Genomic DNA, 22,656 nt, shown 5'->3' on the forward strand with positions numbered 1-22,656 from the left:
GGCTAGTACCTAGACATCCAACTGTTCAAAAGCTTTCTAAATAATTTTAATGTGTGCCAAGCTTCAGAACCACTGCCTGTAAATACTTTCAATCAGACTTTGATCTGTTTATTATGGAAGAGACCTTTAGATGTTACCTTCATAGTGATTCAAGGAAAAATAAATCAACCTCATTAAGTTCTGAGTTCTTATCTTCTGGGGCTTCTCTCCCCCCAGGCAGTAAACAACAGTAAGTAAAAAAGATTATAGACTGTCTGGCACAGAGCTACAGGCATTTCATAGCTGGAAATCCCTCCTGAGTATATTTGGGTGTTACTAGCTCTTCTTGCCATGGGGTACTTAATAATGATCACAGAATGGTCTCTTTAGATTGGATGCTGCTTTTGACATAGGTCTCTGGCACTAACTCATTTGAAATAAGTGGCGGGACTTCTTTTTCTCATAAGATTTTTATATCTAGGCAAAATAAAATGTTTGAATTATTATTCAGCTTTTTGTTTAGAGCTTTGCTGAGTAAACAGAGAGGAACAACATATTTGGAATTTATATGAAGCATAGGGGTCCAGAAGTGGGTACTTGATGTGGTGACCAAAGACAATGGCTTTGCCACAGCTCCATTAAAGACACATAATGGAATCATGTTGGTTTCTCTATATGTATGCCTTGGCTCCTAGCATTCTCCACTGCGGTGGGTCATTGAGTGGTACTGCTCTGTAACAGTTTAGCCATATATTTCTGTGCCTTCTTTGTGTACAGATCTGGAGGGTATGGAACCAACCACAAATTCATTAATGCAATTTAGTAATTTTCTAGAAGATTCACATCATTTATCTCAGACATCGGTGTGCCAAATTGCAGTCCAGTCCAGGATAAGGTCGAATGTGTTAACTTGGGCCATCAAGGTCTCTAGAGAGAACCTGTAAGTCATTTCATGTGAGCCTTTGGAAAGACCAGCAAGATCCATTCCAACAGCATCCCGGCCACAAAGACTAGTTCTAAACAACTCATAAAAGGATCACAGAGCTGTGACTGTTGGAGAGTGTCATGTGCTTTAAATTAGTTTCACTTATTAAAGTTGACAAGTTTGGTCATTCAAATATCATTGCACTTGATGAAAAGGTAACTTTCCCTCTGAATGTTTTGACATAGTCACAAACTCTTCTCAGAGATCATCTATTCTCTGATTCACTAAATCTTTAGCATGGGTCCTTAAAGAGCTCACAAAGAAAGAAAGTAAGGTCTGTATATAAATCACATTAAAATATCTAAAGTGCGAGATGGCTGGCTGGTTCAGTAGGTGAAACTTTTTTTATTTTTTAAAGATATATTTATTTGAGAGAGAAACAGCAAGAGCAGGGGTAGGGGTTATGGGAGAGGGAGAAGAGTCTTTAAGCAGACTCCCCACTGAGCACAGAGCCAGCCAATGTGGGACTCATTCTCATGACTGAGATCACAATCTAAGCTGAAACCAAGAGTCAGATTTTTAACCAACTTTACCACCCAGGCACCCAAAGGAACATGTGACTTTTGATCTCGAGACTGTGAGTTCGAGCCCCATGTTGGGTGTAGAAATTACTTAAAAACAAAATCTTTAAAAAATAAAGTAGGGATGCCTGGTGACTCACTGTTACGCATCTAACTTTGGCTCCAGTCATGATCTCAGGGTCCTGGAATGGAGCCCCTCTTCCGGCTCTGCATTCAGCGGGGAGTCCGCTTGTCTCTCTCCTGCTACCGCTGCCCCTGTTCAAGCTCTCTCTCAAATGAATAAAATCTTTAAAAATAAAATGTCAATTTAATAGCAAAAGTGCAGCAAAGTACCATGAGATGATATGCGATGGGGGTGAGTAATTCTGTTTACTTTTAGGGAAGAATATTACAATATTCTGATGATATTGTGGTAGGTGGATAACCTGTTTGTGTGGACTATGGTGTTCACCTCTTCTCTGGACAGCTTGATAGCTACCCATGTATAAGAACAAGCGTGGAAGCATAAAATATGAAAATGACCAATTTCATTCATTTTATGGTGTAGCTTTTTGAAGGAAGGAAGCCTCAGCCGATAATTTTGGAGCCTGAAAAACATCTCTTTTTCTGTGATCTTCCAACAGGGCTTCTATTATCAGAGCACAACTTCCTTCTCAAAGCAGGAGATTGGGAATCAGAAATGACAATAACATATGTAAAAACACAGTGAGGACATGTTTGAGACGTGTTTAGTGAACTTAACTGTTACCACACGTATGGATCACACGTGGGTTTTATTCATAGTGGAGGCTGAGAGCCTCGCTGAGCCTAGAAATGTAAAAAAAAAGGCAATGCACGCTGCCATGTGAAAGTAGCCTCTGAGTAGCAGAGAATGCAGGAAATGACTTAAGGGGAGAGGGCTCAGACCTGCACTCAGGATGTGGAGGCTTGAGTGGGAGTACGTGAGGATCAGGAGAGCCTCACCGAGAGGAGTCCGTGATCTTCAGCTAGTGATGCCTGTCAAAGTCAAGCTGTTTGCTAAGAAAGTCAAGATATATGGGAGGAGGAGGAGGCACAGAGAGGAGAGAAGGAACGCCTACAAAAGCTAGAGAGGTGTAGCAACAGCAAAAGCAACATATGGTAAAAGCCGTGGGAGCAATGAAGCCTTAAGGAGCTTGGAATCAGAGTGTGGAAATGCAGACTTTAGAGTAGCTCTGAACAAGGAGGAACAGTCAGATGCCCCTTCCTTTTACAGGGTCATCACTCTACCACCTTGAAGGCACACGCTGGCTTTGTTGAGGGGAGGGACATCAAGAAAAAGGACAAAACAGGTTTAATTTATTTTTTTAAAAGGAGAATTTATTTGAGAGAGAGCGAGCATGAGAGAGAGAGAGAGAGCATGAGTAGGGGGGAGGGGCAGAGGGAGAAGCAGGCTCTCCACTGAGCAGGGAGAGCTCTGTGGAGCTTGATCCCAGGACCCTGGGATCATGACCTGAGCCAAAAGCAGCTACTTAACTGCCTAAACCACCAGGTGTCCCAATGTACTTTAACAATACATACATGTATTACTTTTCAGATCTTGCCGGAGGTGTCTTGCTGGAGGCACGTATACACACAAAAATTACACATAGCTCAGCAGTCTCAGAAGGCGGCAAGAGGGGAGGTGTGGTGAGAAATCAGTGGGATTCCGTTAGAGCAACAGTAAACTATAGAGTGGAGGGACAGAAAGCATGCGGTGGGCATTCAAAAGAAGCCCAACCACTGTACACATTTCCAGGGAAAATCCAGTTTGAATACACTACTTAAATGATAAATGATTTTTGCAAGGAAATGCTGGTAACTGAGCTCTGTACTTTTTGATAAGCATCTTTGGTATTTCAGAGCAAGACTGGGCATGAAAAGCATAGCTATACTTGGTAGAAAATGTCAGCAAATCATAAAACTGCAGAAAAACTTACTGGCTTTCTTAAGAAACTCAATTCTGAGCAAAATCGATCCCCTGGACCAGGTTAGCAAAGCTGATATAACTAGGTTATTTTAGCCTGGCTGTCTCTCCTCTGCTATAGCAGGAGCCTGTGAATTAGGTATATAGAACTTAGGAAGAATAAGGACAGACTGGCTAGTCCTAGGAAGACAAGCTCCCTCAACTTAAATTTCAGTGGTTGGAAAATGTCATTTTCTTAAAGATTTCAAGGTGTCATAAAAATTCTCTTCCTTTATTTAAAGAATTCAAATATATTCATTGACAAAGATTTTGTTCCCACTGATTTTTATTTACTTCTGATATCATTAGTTTGATTACTCTGAGAGCATGGTAAAATAAAATTATTTTATAACAGACTATTGTAAAGCTTGTTCCCAAAGAAGTAGGTTAATGTCTTCACCTGCCCATTTTATTTCCTATACAGGCTCGCCAAATTTATATGTGTGTGCATGTATAGTGAATGATGTTTTCAGTTACTTTCCTATAAAATAAATGACTTAGATGGTTACAACATTGATTATCTTACATAACAAGGGGACTCAAGGGTAAGTCAGAGGTGCAGTGATGACCTCAAGGATGTGGGTTACTTATACCTTTCTGCTTGGCCATTCTCTTATGCTCTCTTCAGCTAACAACTCTCATGGTCCCCAGACAAACTGTAGTTCTAGACACTGCACACAGACATAATGACATCTAGCCGCACAGAAGGGACTCTTTCTTTTTGTATGTTTCTCTGTCCCATTCTTGGTAAATATGGTTCTACTTAGGAAAGTAATGCATTGCAACAGAAAATGAGTATCTTCCTTTAATGGTAAGAAAAACCTTTCCAGAAGTAGATCAGTCGATTTCTCATTGCATTTTATTAGCTAGATTTGCATCACACCCCCATGTCTGAACCAATCCCTGAGAAGGAGATTGGGACCACACTGATTACCTTAAAGCAAGGTCTCTGAACCTTGGCACTATTGGCGTTTTGGAACAAATAATTCTTTGTTGTGGGGGGACCAGCTGAACTGTATATTATGGGATATTGAGGAGCACCTCTGGTCTTTTCCTACTAGATCCAATAGCATTTCTCCCAAGATGTGACAATCAGCAATGTCTCCAGATGTTGCTGAATGTACCCTGGGGAAAAAAGTCATCAATCACCCTATTGAGAACTACTGGTTTAGGTCAATCATAATTCACTCCATGAGTCTGGGCTCTCTTCCCCTGAAGCACAGAGAAGGCCTGAGATCAGGATTCTGTTAACAAAGAAGAAAAAGGGAATTGTTATTTGAGAGGTAGTCAGTGGTCAGGGACACCCTACCCCACCCTTTTCCTTTCTTGCCATTTTTCAACAAACAGATCAAGGACTTATTGAAAATAAGAAAGATAGAAGGATGAGTTATCTGGTATTACCCAGAGAATGCTCGTTCCTGTCTAAATGCCAAGAGATAATACAAATATCCTTATAACCAATTGGTAATCTAGAAAATATAATCAAGGATAGTGTGTGTTGAAGCACCCAAATCGTGACTGGTAGGTTGGTTGGGTTCTATAGGTCTCTGACGTTCTTACTTTTGGTTCTGTTCTTGAAGCACTACCTTCGATTCTCCCTTAACTCAGGTCCTGTTTATGATGTGTAAGACTTTCTACTCTTGTAATTTTTGTCATCCACTGATGTTAAACACTTGCATCCTGAGTTAATTGTTTGGGGAGAAATAGTATGAATATTTTGATTAATTCAACAGCCATCTATGGAGTACCTTTTTTTTAAGATTTTATTTATTTGACAGACAGATCACAAGTAGGCAGAGAGGCAGGCAGAGAGAGGAAGGGAAGCAGGCTCCCCGCTGAGCAGAGAGCCTGATTCAGGGCTTGATGATCATGACCTGAGCCAAAGGCAGAGGCTTAACCCACTGAGCCACCCAGGCACCCCTAATAAGTACCTTTCATCAGGCATAAGCACTATGAAGGAAAGTGACAAAGCTGAAATACCATAGTTAGAAAGCTGAGGAAGCAACATCTCAGCCAAGAAAAGGGGGAGAATGGAGAGAGATTGAGGGAGGGGACATGTCTGATTATATAATGGGGTGTAGGAAGGAGTTCTGATTTTATGCTAAGGTCAGCCAGAAGAACTGATGGACTTGGGGATGCTGTGTGTGTGTGTGTGTGTGTGTGTGTGTGATGAATTGTTTTCCTTTTGCCTGTTGTGTTTTTGTACTTGGAATTTAGCAAAATTCTTGGCTAGGTTTAATTTCTTCTGTGCTATAATAATTTGTGGGATATGCAAACCTTCATTCTCTTTTTGTGATTTTTTCCCCCCTTTCTCTTTCTTAAGGCAGCATTGTTATTCCGCTTTCAATCTCCCAAGCAGAGTTTAGACCTCCTTGTTCTCTCAGAAGCCCCGCCCTCTAGCTTTAGACCTGATGTAGCTTTAGACCTGATGTTCCCACATGAGTGGCTTCAGGCTATAGGTCTATGGCCTTATCTGGATATAAGACTTTTGGTCTTACTCCACTGGCTACGGAGAGAACATCTCCTGGGGAAAATTTCACTAGGAAAACTCTTCTAGGAGCAGTGAAAATTTCACTAGGAAAACTCTATTTTTTTCTGCCCCACTTTCAAAAACGTCTTCTAGCTCTCATAACTGCTGGAATTAAACCATTCTTAATATAGATCACTGCTGTCCTTGCAGAAAATTAGTTCTAGGATTTAAAAGAGATCATTGAACCATTACTTATTGAGTAACTTCTGTCAGACACTGGGCTTAGCATTAGAATACGGTAATGAATAAAGTCCAGTCTCCATTCTTTTGAAGCTGCCCGCCTGCAGGGGATTATAATAATAATTATTAAAAAAATAGTGTAAATTGTGTAACACAATTTTTGAAAGGATGGCTAGGGACATCCTGGTTTGAAGAGGCTCTACCCACTTCCTCATGTCACCCCAAAGGAAAATAAAATCTAAGGAAAAATTAGACTTGATAGGGACATGATTCCTCAGCTTGCCTCCTTCTTTCCCTCAAGACCCTCCTGAATATAAATTCCAGTGTTTCCAGTGCTCTGTGGAGACTTCAAGCCAATACCTAAGATTGTGTCAGGGCTAAGCAATTGCAGAGAGAGGAGAAGAACCTTCTAGGCTGAGGGACTAGCAGGCCCAAAGTCCTCGAGATGGAACAGAGATTGCCTGATTTGATAGAGCTAACAAAATGCTTTCATTGTCTCTTGCTGAACTGCATGACTTGGATTCTACGGACTACATGGAGTTTAAATAGAGGAGCATCTAGAATATACTGTTTATGTATAGATTTCTAGTAAAAAGTCAAACGTTAAGAAGGGACTTGGAATCCCTTATGGCCGGGTATCAAATCTACCCACGTGTTAATTATGATGATCAGAATACGAAGAGTTTGGCAGGGGAATTGCCTCTTTTATATGCTTCAGGAAGTGGGATACACAGAAATTGCTGTGGACCATAGGGTTGGTGTTATAGAAACCGTCATCTGAAATGTCAAGGGTACTGAAAACAAGGAGAGCTTCTAAGGGCAATAGTACAGGGGGAGGAGAACTTGGGACCTTGACTGGGTTTTGCCATGGCATTTCACTGGAGGAGACTGTCAGTCACCACCCTGCATTTCTTTTACTTCCTTTCATAAGCATGCAGGGCATCATAAAGTAAGCTATTTTAAAGGACTTTTTTGGAGAAATTAAAATTATTTAAAAAATTATCTGTGTATCTATCAATACGTCTCCCCCTCAGCTCCGCCCCATAAAGAGTCTCTTGGTTTTTAGCTTTTATCAGATTTTCATGGGGCCACAGACCCCCCCCAAAAAAGGATAAGTAATAGGGTTTTCTGATTTCAATATTCAACTTTATGTATATCTCTCACAATCTACAACTCAATTGTGAGATACATTCATCTGTTGGCAGTTTGCTGCCTTTGTTCTTCTGTTTTTCCTTAGTTGTTCTTCAGTGTATCATGAATGAAGTCATCTCTCATGACTGAGTAGCCTCTGCCCAGCTTCCCGGTACCACCTCCATGCCTCATACATGCATATGGGCTCAGAGCTTTAAGCATGCTCCAGTGACTTTTCCTTAGGCCTGTTTAAGTGCATGCCTTAACTTGGTGAACTTGAAAGCACTTTCCCTTTTTTTTCTTTTTTTTGACAGAGAGCGAGGGAGAGAGAATGGGAGTAGGGGGAAGGGGTAGGGTAGAGGAAGAGACGGAGAGAGAGAATCTTAAGCAAGTTGCATGCCTAGCATGGAACCCGACACTGGGCTTGATCTCACGACCCTGAAGCCATGACCTGAGCTGAAATCAAGGGTCAGATGCCTAACCACTGAGCCACCCAGACAACCTTCTTTTTTCTAATTTAAACTTCATAATAATACAGTTAAGTAGGTAGGGAAAGTGACCTAGTTCTATAGTGAAGATGGACCTAGAAGCAAAGTCTAATGGAGTCTGTCTCTGGCTTTCTTTTTTACTGCAGTGGAGGCTGTAGATTTGGTTAAGGATGAAGAGTTTGGGGGAATGGAGGGAGATGAGATGGTGTTTTTCTTTTAGAGGTAAGAGTGAGCTTGTTAAGGAATGGGTGGAAGGTTCTGAGTTTTATTTTGTTTTTGTTTGTTTTTTTTTTTTATCTGAGCAGAGAGGAATAATGAAACCAAATAAAACCAAATAATGAAACCAAAAACAACGAAACCAAATGGGGCTACAAACAGCCCCATTTGATTTAATATGTTTGATGGCTTGAGATAATTGTTTTAATCATTGCTAGAATAAACAAAGTTGTATAAAACATATATTTAGGACTTTTCTGCCACTCTGCCATCTCAGGCCAACTTCATCTTGTTCCTCTTTCAGCTTCTTATCACTCACTGTGGCCTCACCGTGCCACACTGTTGCCTTTTTTGGGGAGCTCCCTTAGGAGAGTGTATCATAGGGTCTGTCACCTGATGGACTGCACTGGCTCTGGTAGCTGTGTTTTTGGGGATCATTCCCACTGTGTAAATGGAGAAAGAGAATCAAGGGAGCAACTAGCCTAAAATGGTTTCACTGCCCTCTCACTTAATCTTATTTCCCCCAAACTAGTCCTATACGAAGTGTGGCCCACTGGCCAGCTTTAGGATGAGTCTGTGATAAGAACAGAAATTAAGGGGGTGCCGGGTGGCTCAGTGGGTTAAAGCCTCTGCCTTTGGCTCAGGTCATGATCCCAAGGTCCTGGGATCGAGCCCCGCATTCGGGCTATCTGCTCAGTCGGGAGCCTGCTTCCCTTCCTCTCTCTGCCTGCCTTTCTGCCTACTTGTCATACCTGTCTGTCAAACAAATAAATAAATAAAATCTTAAAAAAAAAAAAAAAGAACAGAAATTAAGAATGGGTGCCTGGATGGCTCAGTCAGTTAAATGTCTGACTCTTGATCTCAGCTCAGGTCTTGATCTCAGGGTTTCGAGTTCCAGGCCCATGTTGAGCTCCATGCTAGTTATGGACATACTGAAAAAACAACAATAACAACAAAACTTTGAAGAACAGAAATGGAAAATAAGAGTTTTAGAAATTTTACTGGCAATTTGACAGAGTAATTTTCCATGTGCTGAGTTTAATAATAAAGAATTTGGGCTTTTATTTTGTCTTTTTTAATTTTCATTTTTTAGTAGTTTTATTATATTTTCAAAACAGCTCACAGTGTATTAAGAAAAAAAGCAAACTGGTTATTAACCACAGACAGTTTGAGAAATTAGACCACAGAGTCTCTAATAGGACTTTTGAAAATGAAGGTGTGCTCTCCACATACAAACCATTGTCATTTTAGTTTGATGATCTCTCTGTAATGCTTTGTCATTTCATTGTTTTTAACTCATCTGAAATTCCCCCAAACAGTACAGTGACATGGTGAAAATGCTGGAGTCTTTACTAAATTTGGCTCTATGCCACCTACAATCCTGGGCAAATGGTTTAAGTTTTCCAACCCTGGCCTCCTCATCTGTAATATGAAACCTCAGAGAGGTGTTTTTCAGATTAAACAAAAGAATGTATGTAATACACAGAATAGTATGGATCAAACATTGTCAATGCAATAAATGTTGGGTATTAATTAGCTGTAGTAAATACTATTATAAAGTGGTGATCATACTTATCTACCATCATGAGAAAAGTACAGATTAACATATTATAATTACTCATTAAACATGAAACCATATCAAGTACAAGATCTTTTTTGGAATGAGGATATAATCTTTGTCCTCTAGCAGCTTAGAGTGCTGTGAAGTGTGTAAACCTGGCGATTCACAGACCTGTACCCCTGGGGATAAAAATATATGTTTATAAAAAATTAAAAAAAAATAGAATCTAACAGATCTAACAAAAATTGAAGGAAATCAATTTTTTTGATTCCTCCAAGGAAGCAAAATGTTTAAACAGGACAGTATTTGCGATGAGCCTGAAAGGATGGATTTACATTTTAGAACTTTGAATCAAATATAACACAGAGGGCGCCTGGGTGGCTCAGTGGGTTAAGCCGCTGCCTTCAGCTCAGGTCAAATATAACACAGAGTAGTTTCAAATGATCATGATATATTAAGCTAATACTGATCGGATATTAAATCAGACATTAAGTTTGATGTCAATATGTACAGTATGATTCCTTCCCAATTTTTAAAAATATTATTTGTACAGGGATGCCTGGGTGGCTCAGTGGGTTGGGCCTCTGCCTTCGGCTTGGGTCACGATCTCAGGGTCTTGGGATTGAGTCCTGCGTGGGGCTCTTTGCTGGGTCAGGAGCCTGCTTCCCCTCTCTCTGCCTGTCTCTCTGCCTACCTGTGTTCTCTGTCAAATAAATAAATAAAAATCTTAAAAAAATTATTTTACAGATAAAGGCCTAGGTGAAGAAATTAAATGATTATTTCTTGGAGGTGAGATTATGGGAAAATATTTGTTTTCTTTATTCTCTTAAAAATTTTTTTTGATACTTAAGGTTTTTTTTAAAGATTTTTATTTATTTGTCAGAGAGAGAGAGAGAGCACACAAGCAGGCAGAGTGGTAGGCAAAGGCAGAGAGAGAAGCACTCGCCCTGCCAAGCAAGGAGCCTGATGCAGTACTAGATCCCAGGACCCTGAGATCATGACCTGAACCAACGGCGGTGGCTTAACCCACTGAGCCATGCAGGTGTCCTGATATTTAAGATTTTATACATATGTATTTTATCAGAGTAGTTTTATAATTGGACGAAACTACTTTTTTATTTTTTATTTCATATTTTACAAAACTACTTTTTAAAGGGCTGGCTCAAATCAAAGCCGCTAGTTTAAGTATAACTTGGTACAACCTTTAAAAAGTCATTTTTTAAGTAACTATAAATGTATGGATAAACTTTTACCTAATGATTCCATTTCTGACATTAATCTTAAAAAATCTACATTTATGAATGTCTTGTGATTTCTTTGTAATGGCAAAGAGAGGGGAATAAGTTATGTCCAAGAATAGAGAATTCAGTAAATTTTTCATGTCCAATTAATTTTATTCAGCTGTTAAAATGCTTATGAGGCTTACATAAAATATGAAAAACACTTATACATGTGAAAAAAGAGGACCCCCCAAATTGTGTGCACTTTATGATAACATTGTAAGATAAATACACACAGGACAAAAAGTCTAAGAGAAGATACACCAGATGCTGAGAGTGGCCATGTTTATATGAAAGGAATTTTTCTTTATTGTCTTCATGTTCTTTTTGTGTGTGTGTGTGTGTGTTTTGTTGTTGTCCTCATGTTCTACTATGCAGTTAAAATTGTTTTTACAATGAAGGCAATGATCATTTTTTAAAAAATGATTTTATTTATTTGACAGACAGAGATCACAAGTAGGCAGAGAGGCAGGCAGAGAGAGAGGGGGGAAGCAGGCTCGCAGCCGAGCAAAGAGCCCTATGCGGGGCTCAATCCCAGGACCCTGGGATCATAACCTGAGCTGAAGGCAGAGGCTTTAATCCACTGAGCTACCCAGGCATCCCAAGGCAATGATCATTTTAAAGCCTGGGTATAAAAAGTTTCCTCACTGGCACTCTGATTTGAAAGTACTAAATTAATTTATTATTACCTATTCTATATATTCCTTTATAATTTCGTGAGCTTCTACAGACCACATTTTGAGGTTGTCAATCTCAAAAGTTTATCTATGTGCGGTAGTCCTGCCATGATGAAATCCAGCCTTCCAAGCTGGTAGCAGAACTAAAATTGGAACCCGAGTCTACGAGGATATCTAATAGCATTTAGTACCATTTGTAGCTCCAGATCCACCCATGAGTTCTAATAAACTGGTCCTGGCTGCAGACTGAACACTGGCCATTGCTACCTTTCTGGCTCGCCAGCGGGTTTGATTCCTTTCGCTACAGCACGTCCCCGAGCTTTCGCTCTTCTCCACCACTTGGGGGCCCGCAGTACTTCACCGTTTTTAAGTCCCTCAGTCTTTCTGTCCCCAGCGTCCGAAGTACCGCAGAATGCCCGGCAGGAGTCGCTGCAACCCTCCCCCGGTACGGAGGCCCCTCCCCTGGCCAACCGTCGATTGGGCCGGCGCGTGACGTCACGCCGTTTTAGCCAAACAAATGGGTTTCGGGGCGAGCGTTGGGCTCTGCCGCGCCGTGCTGGGCGCTCGGTCCGCCTCAGCGGTGGGGAGCGAGCCAGGCCTGCAGCTGCCGCCGCCGCATCGGGGTGTGCAGCCCCGGGCCAGGCCCCGGCCGGGGCAGGAGCGCAGGTGGGTTGGGGCCGCGGTGGGGCGTGGCGTGAGGGCAGCGCGGTCGGGGTCCTGCGGCGGCGGCCACGGTGGCCGCTCCCCGCCCCCTCCCGCCTGCCTGCGCTCCCGGGGCGCGGGGCGGGTGGGGGCGGGGGCGCCGCCCGCGGGTCCCGGGCTCGCGGCGCGCTCGGGCGCGTCTGGGGCAGGGGCCGAGCGGCCCGCGCCTTCTCCCGGGCCGGCCTCAGCCAGCGCTCTGGCCGGGCGCTGAACGCCCCCACGGGCCACGGAAGGTCGAGCGGGCCGGCGGGCGACAGCCGGGTCCCCGGTCCAGGCTGAAGCCCCGGAGATCACGGATAGGCCGTGAGGAGGCGCTGGACCTGCTCTCTCAACCTCCGTGACCCGTGGCGGGTGGGAAAGTCGGGCTCTGGGTGGGGGTCGCGTCGCCCGGTCGCGCCCGCCTGGGCTAGCCACCCTGTCGGTTCCGCCCCGGCGCAGGTGAGCTGACGCCTGCCCTTAACCTTCCTCCGGGATTGGGCCGGACGGGGGCTCCGGAGCTTCTCTGGCCTCGGAGCAGGCGCGAGTCGACTGCGGGTCGGCCCCAGTCAGCCATGAGGTCATAGTGCTCTGGGTCCTCGTGTCTGTGACGTCAGAGGTTTCCAAGAGATGGGCTGTGATGTCACAGCAGGCCCGGGCTTGGACCTTGGCGCGCGGAAGGGCGGGGAAGACCGGGAGGGGAGAAGAAGGAAGTTCAGTCTTCTGTCGACGCCTGGAATCGCCGTGGATTTGAATCAAAAGTGGTTCGATACCAACATTTCATAGTTGTAATAGTTGTCAAGTTCTTTAACATCATTTCAAGCAAGTATTGTTGGTACAGTTCAATATAAGACACATTTGATATAGAAAAATCTAAGTCCGGAGGTTGGGGGGTGGGGGTTGAGTGTGCAACTGCCTTTCAGAAAGCTGAACTTAGAGTTTGATGGTTTGTGATTGGAATTGCTTTAAAAATGGAACCAGTTGGAGTGCTGATAATTCAGTTCGCCTCTCTCTCTTTAGCTTGGAATTATATCCGGTATCTGCTTGTTTGCATTTTTGTTAGAGTGGCTGGGAAAAGGGGGAGCAGATCCTAAATGAACTTTTTCTGTTGCGGAGGAGCCGGGAGGGAGATTTGATTAATCCAGTATTATTTTTAAGTAGCCATTACCTGATGATTTAATTGATTAAGTTGGGTTTGTCCTGTGCTATCATGGATAATTGAGGGTTTCCTATGGTTTTAACTCAACAAGCCGTTTTCTTGCTTTCCTACTAACACTGGGCTATGACAATAACATATCCCAGGTTGGCTTGTCTGGACAAGTAACTAAAATTTTGTGTTTATTGCTTTCAAATATGAAACTAACAATTTCATTAAAGTTCCTTGTCTGTGAATACTGTGAGTCGCTTGCCATTACTAACCCTTTTCAGGTATTTCAACATATCAATATAATTTTTTCCTCTCTGTAGGATCATTTAAATAGAATCTAGTTTGAAAGGTAGTTGCCTTAAAATTGAAACATAATTACAATTTAGGGTGGTTAGCAGGAAGTTTGGGTAGGAGTCCTCAGTCCTTCCTTGTTGACTTTGACTTGAAGTGGTAGTTTTTCGTTGCTAATACTTCCTCTTCTCCATTTGCTCTTTAAAAGTGATCGATAAGAGATTGTCTCTATGTATTTTGCACCAGCATGCTGGTGGAAGTTATGCTGTGTCCATTGACACAGGAAATGAAAGCAAAAATTTACCCTCATTAATTACTGTTGGATTTGACTGAAAGTTCACCAAAGAAGGCTTTCTTTCTTTCTTTTTTTTTTTAAGATTTTATTTATTTGACAGAGATCATAAGTAGGCAGAGAGGCAGGCAGAGAGAGAGGAGGAAGATGCGGGGCTTAATCCCAGGACCCTGAGATCATGATCTGAGCTGAAGGCAGAGGCTTTAACTGACTGAGACACCCAAGCGCCCCGAAGGCTTTCTTTTAAATCTCATTTTGATCCTCACTCACTATACCTTGGAAATTTGACAGCATTGTGTGTACCACTGAAAGTTGTTATTTTTTTCTTTTAAGAAATTAGGAATTATATGTTAATATGTTGTTTGAAGGCTCTGAAGACAAAATTTGAGTGTTTGGATCCTCATAACTGATAGTTACAGAGTTAAGGCAAAACTGCTGATAGTGAGGGCTTTAGTCAGCCTACTCCAAGAGGAAAGGATCATGGCAAGATACTATGTAATGAAATTGAAGGAGGTTCAGAAGGACACTTGCTTGTGTCTTTTCCAAATAACCTTTCTGGGGCAGGCTATGCGGCTCTGTGTAAATTAAATGTACTTGTGTATATGGGAAGGGATGAAAGTCCAACTAAATGTGAGTTGAAAGACATATAAATGATGATAATAAAATAACCACTCCCTGGCAGTGCTTTTTTCCCCTCTATTGTGTTTAGTAGTTATGAATTTTTTTTTCCCTAATGGAAAATGAGATAATAGGTGGAGAATAATGTCTTTAGTGTATTCTGATGTGACTGAGGAACAATAACAGGTTTTTAAAAGCCAACTTATGTATACAGTTTTATAACTACTTAACGAGCCATAATTCTTCTGAAACATTTTTTTACAGCTTGTTTCCATCTTTGGCAGGATGTCTAGGAAGTAGCTTTTACTTCTTATAAATGGGAATTTATTTGAAATTGGGTTTATTATTATTTTAAAATGTTTCATTATCATATTCGGTTACTGCATTTGAAAGGACTAAATCATTCATTAGTGTCTATGGCATCTTTCAGACAGGTAAAGCAAATATGAGGAATGAAAGTGCTGTATTTTTTGAAATTTCCAAGTTCTTTGGAAATTCTATTAATTTAAATTCCTGTGCAAAATTTCTTTTTTCCTATGCAAAATTTTTACATTATTTTCTAAACTTAAATTTATGCTCAGTTTAATTTGGACAGTTTGGTTAATCTAGTAATCTAGTAATCTTGTTTTAATATTTGTTGGGGGAGAACATACTAATAGTTAGAGACATGATTTCGTGTTACCTTCCAAAATTTGCAGCTGTTTAGAACCAGATACTTGAGGGATGCTACTATGGTATAATGAATGCCTTCCTTGTTAAGTCATGTGTGACAAAGGCAAAATTCAGTAAATGCATAATCTATAGTCCTTTGGAAACAACAACAAGACAGAGCAAATTAACTCCAAATGCATTTAAGTTATCTGGAAATTGAATTCCTGCCATTCTTTGTCTTTGTATAATTGAACTTCTCTTTAGGTGATGTTTATGGTATTTTGAAGCTGATGAATGTATTGTATTATCTAGGAGAGTACTAATGATTAAAATGTAGGTGTCTCTTAACATTAGCTGAAAGAGTTTATCAACCTGTCATTTCCAACTCCATCTTCTAGTTAGCTCTCTCCACAGAGGAAACTCCAGATCTTCTCCTTTTAAATATTCAGCTTCAGAATCCTAGCACATACATTTCCCACCCTCAGGACAATGTGGGTACAAATATGAAACTAAGCATTAATATGTGAGATTAAATATTATCATGAGGCGTGGGTTTCATCCATCTAACAGACATTTTTTGAGTACCTCTGTACCAGGTACTTAGCCAGGGACTGTGACATGCCATTTTGTCCTTGCTGCAAGGGTTCTTGACCTTGTTTTAATATTCCTTTGCCATGGAGGGCCATGGGTTTGAGGAGCCAGAATTGGGCCAAGAAGGTGAACCATTAACGTTATGCTAGGTTGGCCAAAGGTCTCATCTAAAGGTCAGTCTAAGGAGGTATTTAGGGGGTGGCTGGGTGGCTCAGTTGTTAAGCATCTGCCTTCAACTGAGGTCATGATCCCAGGGTTCTAGGATCTAGCCCCGCATAGGGCTCCCTGCTCCGCAGGAAGCCTGTTTTTCCCTCTCCCATTACCCCTGCTTGTGTTCCCTCTCTCGCTGTGTCTCCCCCTCTGTCAAATAAAATCTTTAAAAAAAAAAAAAAAGGTTTTTAGAAACTCAGGTGAAAAGAATGGGAACAGATTGTTATACAGGCAAAGGGTCTAGATGCCACGGATTTTGATTATTCTAAAATGAACGGAACTTAGTGAGTGAGCACTTTGTTTCAGTAAAGAACGAGCACTCAAGGCCAGAACTAGTCTGTGTAGGCAGTCTAAAATTAGAGCTAGAGTGAAAGGATAGAATCCAGACTTCCCACTCTGAAGCATGCATATATGTTTTCTTTATTCTCTAAGGTTGTTCCTTTGTCTTTTGTTTTCATTCCTGTCCTTGACAAAACTGCAAAATATATGAGCATCTCGCAGCCTTCATTTCCACTTTATTTTTATTTTTTTAAAGATCTTATTTATTTATTAGAGTGAGCAAGTGAGAGAACACAAGCAGGGAGAGTGGCAGAGGGAAGAAAAGCAGGCTCCCTGCTCAGCAGGGCTTGATCCCGGGACCCTGGGATCATCACCTGAGCCCAAGGTGGACACTTAATGACTGAACACCCAGGTGACCCTTCCCTGACATTTTATTATGAAAAATTTTAATCACAGAAAAGTGGCAAGAATGTGTTGAACAGTTGATTCTATAATTTATAGATTCTATAATTTATAATTCATATTTTGCCATATGTACTTACTTATCCACCCATCCTACCCTGCCTCTTTCTACCTCTGTCCTTTCATCAGTCCATCTTCTGTTTAGTTGTATTTTTACCCCCAAATACTTAAGTGTGCCCATCCTGAACTATTTGTTTACTGAATTTTTTTTTTTTTTTAAAGATTTAGACCACAAGTAGTCAGAGAGGCAGGCAAAGAGAGAAGGGGAAGCAGGCTCCTTGCTGAGCAGAGAGCCTGATGTGGTGCTTGATCCCAGGACCCTGAGATCATGACCTAGGCCAAAGGCAGAGGCTTAACCCACTGAGCCACCCAGGTGCCCCAATTTTTTTTTTTTTTTTTTTCTTTAAGAGTGCATGAGCAGGGGCGGAGGGTGCAGGCAGAGAATGAGTGAGAATCTTTTTTTTTTTTTTTTAAGATTTTATTTATTTATCACAAGTAGGCAGAGAGGCAGGCAGAGAGAGAGGAAGGGAAGCAGGTTCCACTGAACTGAGAGCCTGACGTGGGACTCGATCCCAGGACCCTGGGATCATGACCTGAGCTGAAGGCAGAGGCTTTAACCCACTGAGCCACCCAAGCGCCCCACGAGTGAGAATCTTAAGACCCACACAGGGCTGATCTCAAGACCCTTAGATATGACCTGAGCTTATATCAAGCGTCGAATGCTTAATTGACTGAGCCACCCAGGCGCCCCTCTTAATTGTTTTTAAGGTAAAATTTATATTAAGTGAAATGTACAGATCTTTCGTATACCATACCTCTAGCTTGGATGAGTTCATCTTTGTGACATATAACCCTGTCAAGGTATTAAACATTACTGTCACTAGAGAAAGTTCCTTCATGTACCTTCCAAGTGTTACTTACACCACTTTATTCTGAAACTACCTCTTCAAAGGTCCTACTTTGTTAGGTGGCATTGTTCTAGGTGTTCAGAATATAAAGAAATGAAGAACACAGTTTCTGTTTTCTTTAAGCTTATTATTCATTTTGGGTTTTAGTTAGGTGTCAGTTTCTGAAAAGGGATAAGTAAATGTTATATGTATTTAGAGGAGGCAGCTGGAATTGCCAGAGAAAGCTTCCAAGGTGTGGGTCTTGAGTGGGGCCTTTATTTTAGCATCCAGAGAAGAGTTGGGTTTTGGCTTGTGTTTTATTTAAATAGAGCATATGATTTGATGTTAGAAGTTACTGTATTAAGGAACAGTAGCACTCAAGTGTGGTTGGGGCCTATTTTGGAGTGAGTATAAACAGTATTTTATACCCAATGATAATTTTTGAAGAAGGAAGTAATGTTTAAAAAAAAAAAAAAAAAAAACCCAACAGATTAGGGGCACCTGGGTGGCTCAGTTGGTTAAGTATCTGCCTTCAGCTCAGGTCATGATCCCAGAGTCCTGGGATCAAGCCCTGCGATGGGCTCCCTGCTCAGTGGGGAGTCAGCTTCTCCCTCTTCATCTGCCCTTCCTCCCACTCATGCTCTCTCCTTCTCAAATGAATAAATAAAAATCTTTTAAAAAGATTTAATTCGTATCTTGTTTGTTATCTCTGGTATTTAATTGTGTAGATGACTTCTTCATTTTTTGAGTTCTCTCCTTTCTTGGTTACTTGCCTATCTGGCTTCTCAGCAATGCTGGCACTTCTTTCTTTTCCAGATTTAAACTGTTGAAAGCTTTTTCTTGGCTCTATATTGTGCTCTTTGTTATCTGACCCTTAGCTGTTAGGGCTTCTCAATTATAATTCTTTCCAGGTCATGGATACTTCCATATCCATAAGCTGTTAACTCTTGTTAGGTTTCTGAATGCTGCTTTTTGTATATCCCAGTTTACTTTGTACTTGTTCAGGAGTCTGTAGCAACAGTATTTATTTAAGTAGTTGTAGTAGATAGGATTTATTGAGAAAGATATATTCTTTGGCTGAATGAACAGACTAGATAGAGCTTCTAGGAATAAACCCCAGAATGACACTGCAGACTTCCTGCTGAGGGAGCCACTGCAAGCCAACACTGCCTTGTTGAATCAGAAAGCTTCTGCCACCATACTTGGTGGAAGTTTAACTTCCTGGAAAAAAACAGTTTAACTTTCTTGGCCAGAACTATCATTACATCTTATTTTTTGCCTTATGTTTCTTATGCAGGTATGTCTGCTTAGCTGCACTTAGGACAAATGTGAAATCTTTGTTTTAAGGGCATCTGGAAAATGTAGTTTTTAGTTGTTCAGTCTCTGTAAAACAGGAAATCTATGTGAGAATGGATTAGGGTAAGTACTGAGTGACACTCAGTTTGTGGAAATCTAAACTCATTTTCCCCACATTCCCTCAATGTAACAAAGTCAAGTTTTCTATAATTTTGCTGTTTCAGTGCAAAGACCATGCATATTGTTCTAGTTTCCTGAGATAGAAGCTATTGAAATCAAGTGTACCATTTAGATTTTCATGTTCTGGATATAACAGGAAAACCAGCTCAAGTTTGCTAGCTCACAATATTGAAAAGTTCAAAGGTGAAGCTTGATACACTTGTATACTTGTTTGTGATCAGAATCTATTTTTCTCTTTTTTCCTTTATTTAATGAGCTATGCTTCTGATGTGTTTGTCCCTTTGTGGTCCCAGCATGTTTGTCAGCAGCTCAAGCTCTAGGTCTCATGCCATTAGATCCAGAGGGGGGGAGGGAGGAGTGCTTCAGAAGCTGTAGGGGCAGGGGTCTTGATATTCGTTTCTTCCTCCACTTTTTTGGCAGTCTGAAGCCTACAGGACTCCTTTCATACGTTATTTTATTTTGTTTTATTTTTATTAAAAAACCAAATGGTTAAGAGTAACAGTATTTCATTGGCGGCCCTCAAGGCTGGCCAACCTCATCCCACCTTGTGGAGGGGATGGGGCACCAGTGGCCTCCCACTCATTCTGCACCTCTTATGTCACTTTACCATGCCAGACTAGAGTCAAGTTCAACAGGGTCATCTTTCCATGTTCCCTTGGCTGTGGTTTTACTGGATAGTAGATAGGGACAGTGGGACTCTTGTTCCTGAACATCACTAATTATTAGATGGTGAGGCATTTGGCTACCTTGAGAGAGTCATAGTTACTCCCATGATTTACCCAGGCTTCATTGAATTTCTTCATTTTGACATTTAGAACATTGGCCAGAAATCACAACATGTCAATAGCTGCCAAAGGCCTTCACTTAAATTAAGTACATAGGTCTAATAAAGAGCAGTTATATTAAAATACTGTTATCAAATTATTTTTTAAAAACTGAAAGCTAGTATGTACTTCTTTGTTAAATAGTAAGATTTATTGAGTCTAATAATTTCCAGGTAGTGATGAACATTGTCACTATTTGTGGGTGTCTGCAACCAATGATAATGTAAGGAAGCTGTGATTTCTGCTGGTGACAGAGTGACTGGTGTTACTGATATTATGGTCTGTTGACTGGATTCACAAAAGAAGGACATGGTAAATTTCAGTTAAATTCAGTGAAGTTGAAGATACCTTTCATCCCTTTATCTGAGTTTACAGACACCCTGAGTTCTATAACCTAAACCTTTTAGGGGATCTGTGCACTTGAGTTTAAGAAGTGTAGCTAAGAAGAGACTTTCTCTTCCCAGGAGCCCCAGCAAATGTCTTATGCATTTCATTGACTTTGGGTTAAATTGACATTTCTGAACCAACCACTAAGGCCAGATAAGATTTGGTAACTGGTTTAGCCAGCCTGGACCTACCCCTGGAGCTGAGGTTGGGGTCATTGCTACCTAAACAACATGATGGCTTAGCTTTTTTGTCCTGAGGAAAATTCAGGGGCTACTGAATGCTGAGTAGCAAATAGTAGTTATCCATTATGTCATCTTAATTCATCCCCTCTCCTTTGCTCCCATAGTCAACAAATAATTAAACTTTAGTGAATCTTTTAGTTGGATTTGTCTTTCCCTTGATCGGTCCCTCTGCTAACATCCTAAACTACCAGAATGGGGCATATGGGATAGTCCACTGGGTTGCAAAAAGAAAAGTACTAGAACCTCCAGTTAATTTTTCATCCTTTTAGTATTTATTTTTGTGTTTGTTTTATACTGTATGTAAAATACAGAAGTTTGGTAGTATATATATATATATATATATATATATATATGTAAAATTTAGAAGTATGTACATTTATGTGGGTGCATGTTAAAATTTTTCAAATCATGGGAGTGGTCAGAAAAGTTGAGATAACCATAGAGCAGTGCTGTTCAGTAGATATATAATGTGAGCTACATGTAATTTAAAATTTTCTAGATTACCACATTAAAAATGGTAAAAAGAAACAGCTGAAAAGAATTTTAATAATGCTGTTTAACATAATATATCTCATACAACATGATTTCAACAGGTAGTTAATTATAAAAAATTACTGAGATAGTTTGCATTCTTTTTTTCATGCAAAGTCTGAAATTTGATGTTCATACTACATGTAAATATCATCTCAGTTAAGGCAGGTGATATTTCAGATGCTCAAAAACCAAATGTCTCTAGTGGCTTCTGTACTGGATAGCACAGATTTAGACCAGTGATCATTCTAGGTTTAGATTTCTATAATAGTCTCTGTAGTTTTCGTAAATTCATTATTTACTCTCTTCAGTCTTTTTGTACACTTGTTGGGTTAATTGAACAAAAATCCCACTGGAATTTTACTTTCTGCATCACATTTAAAGGTAGCTTTTGAGACTTTTCATAAGGTGATTCATCCCATCTTTCTTCTTCACATGTTTCTAGGAGTGCCTGCAACAAACCTGGGGTTCAGTTAGGTAGTTTCCTGAGCTGTGCCTTCTCTTCCCATTTCTGCAGATGTCCTCATCCATTATGAGGAGCCTGTTTCCATAAAACCGTGGACTGTCCAGTCCCTCTGCAGTCTGTCCGGAACTCTGCTGTGTGTAATGAGTGCTCAGGCGCACCTTACTTAGCTCTTCATCATGTACTGGCATTTCTTGCTTTTGTTTCATGAGTATTATTTGTCTTATCTCCCTTACTAAATACTAAGCTTCAGATCTTATGTCTTCAAATTGTAGACACATAGTTAAAGGCTTAGCTTTTCCCCCTCATCCCCCCACCGCCCGTTTATTTATATCTACACCCAGTGCAGGGCTCAAACTCACAATCCTGAGATCAAGAGTCACATGTTCCTCTGACTGAGCCAACCAGGTGCTGCATTTCCTCTCATCTTTAAGGGGGATTTAAATTTGTAGCTTTAAATTTTTTGAAATTCTGTTTTGTTTTCTACTCTGCTGGTTAACTTGGACACCTTCTAGCAAATTCAGTTGTAGGAGTTTGTGTATTGAAGTACTCATTTGGTTTTTAAAAATTAGTTAATTAATTAATTTTGGTTATAAAGTAGTCTACTTGAAGCTCTAAGATCACTCTTGGAGCTACAGTAAGGAATTATTGATTAGCTGGAGTTTCTGGAGATGAAATTTTGAGTTTAATAAGGAAGTTTGAAAGGACACATTTGCTCTATTGTCCAGGAACCAAGAGTGGCAAACTTGTTTCCTAAGTAGGCCAAGAGATTTTATTTCAAGTTCAGTCATCAGGATTATTCTCTGGAGGTTTGTGGTACTTTCTGCACAGTAGTCACTTTAGCCCTAGGAGATAGGTTTCTCTAGTTCAGGCAGTCTTCTGGTTGAAGAGCCCTACCATTCATTACAATGCTTTAGCTCATTTGGAATACTACAAAAAGAATGACTAAAATGGATCCTGAAAATAATTCTGAAGATCATATGTAGCTTTATGTTTTATGAATCCTGTCTTTCATTTGATATTTTGCCTGTGTTATATTTAACATGTTATATGGTTATCTTGGTAAAATAGCTATAAACCAACATTTTTAACTTGTGGCATTGCAAGACCTATTTG

General features: G+C 40.7%; 1 protein-coding gene across 3 annotated transcripts in view; it reads left to right on the plus strand.

Annotated features, from left to right (window-relative positions):
- The window catches only part of FBXO34 (F-box protein 34), a 134,301-nt gene that overhangs the window by 38,586 nt on the left and 73,059 nt on the right, over positions 1–22,656 (plus strand). The window contains exon 1 of one of the 3 annotated variants that reach the window (XM_045069747.1): positions 12,029–12,177. The exons of 1 other annotated variant lie outside the window; for it this stretch is intronic. In XM_045069747.1, the coding sequence (XP_044925682.1) occupies positions 12,029–12,177 (149 nt within the window). Of the gene's footprint in view, positions 1–12,028; positions 12,178–12,324; positions 12,652–22,656 lie in introns of those variants that run through there. One more of the 3 variants, XM_004738829.3, reaches the window with a different exon arrangement.

The sequence above is a fragment of the Mustela putorius genome, unplaced genomic scaffold, assembly GCF_011764305.1.
Source record: "Mustela putorius furo isolate JIRA1106 unplaced genomic scaffold, ASM1176430v1.1 tig00000129_pilon_pilon_pilon, whole genome shotgun sequence".
In the NCBI taxonomy this organism is placed as follows: Eukaryota; Metazoa; Chordata; class Mammalia; order Carnivora; family Mustelidae; genus Mustela; species Mustela putorius.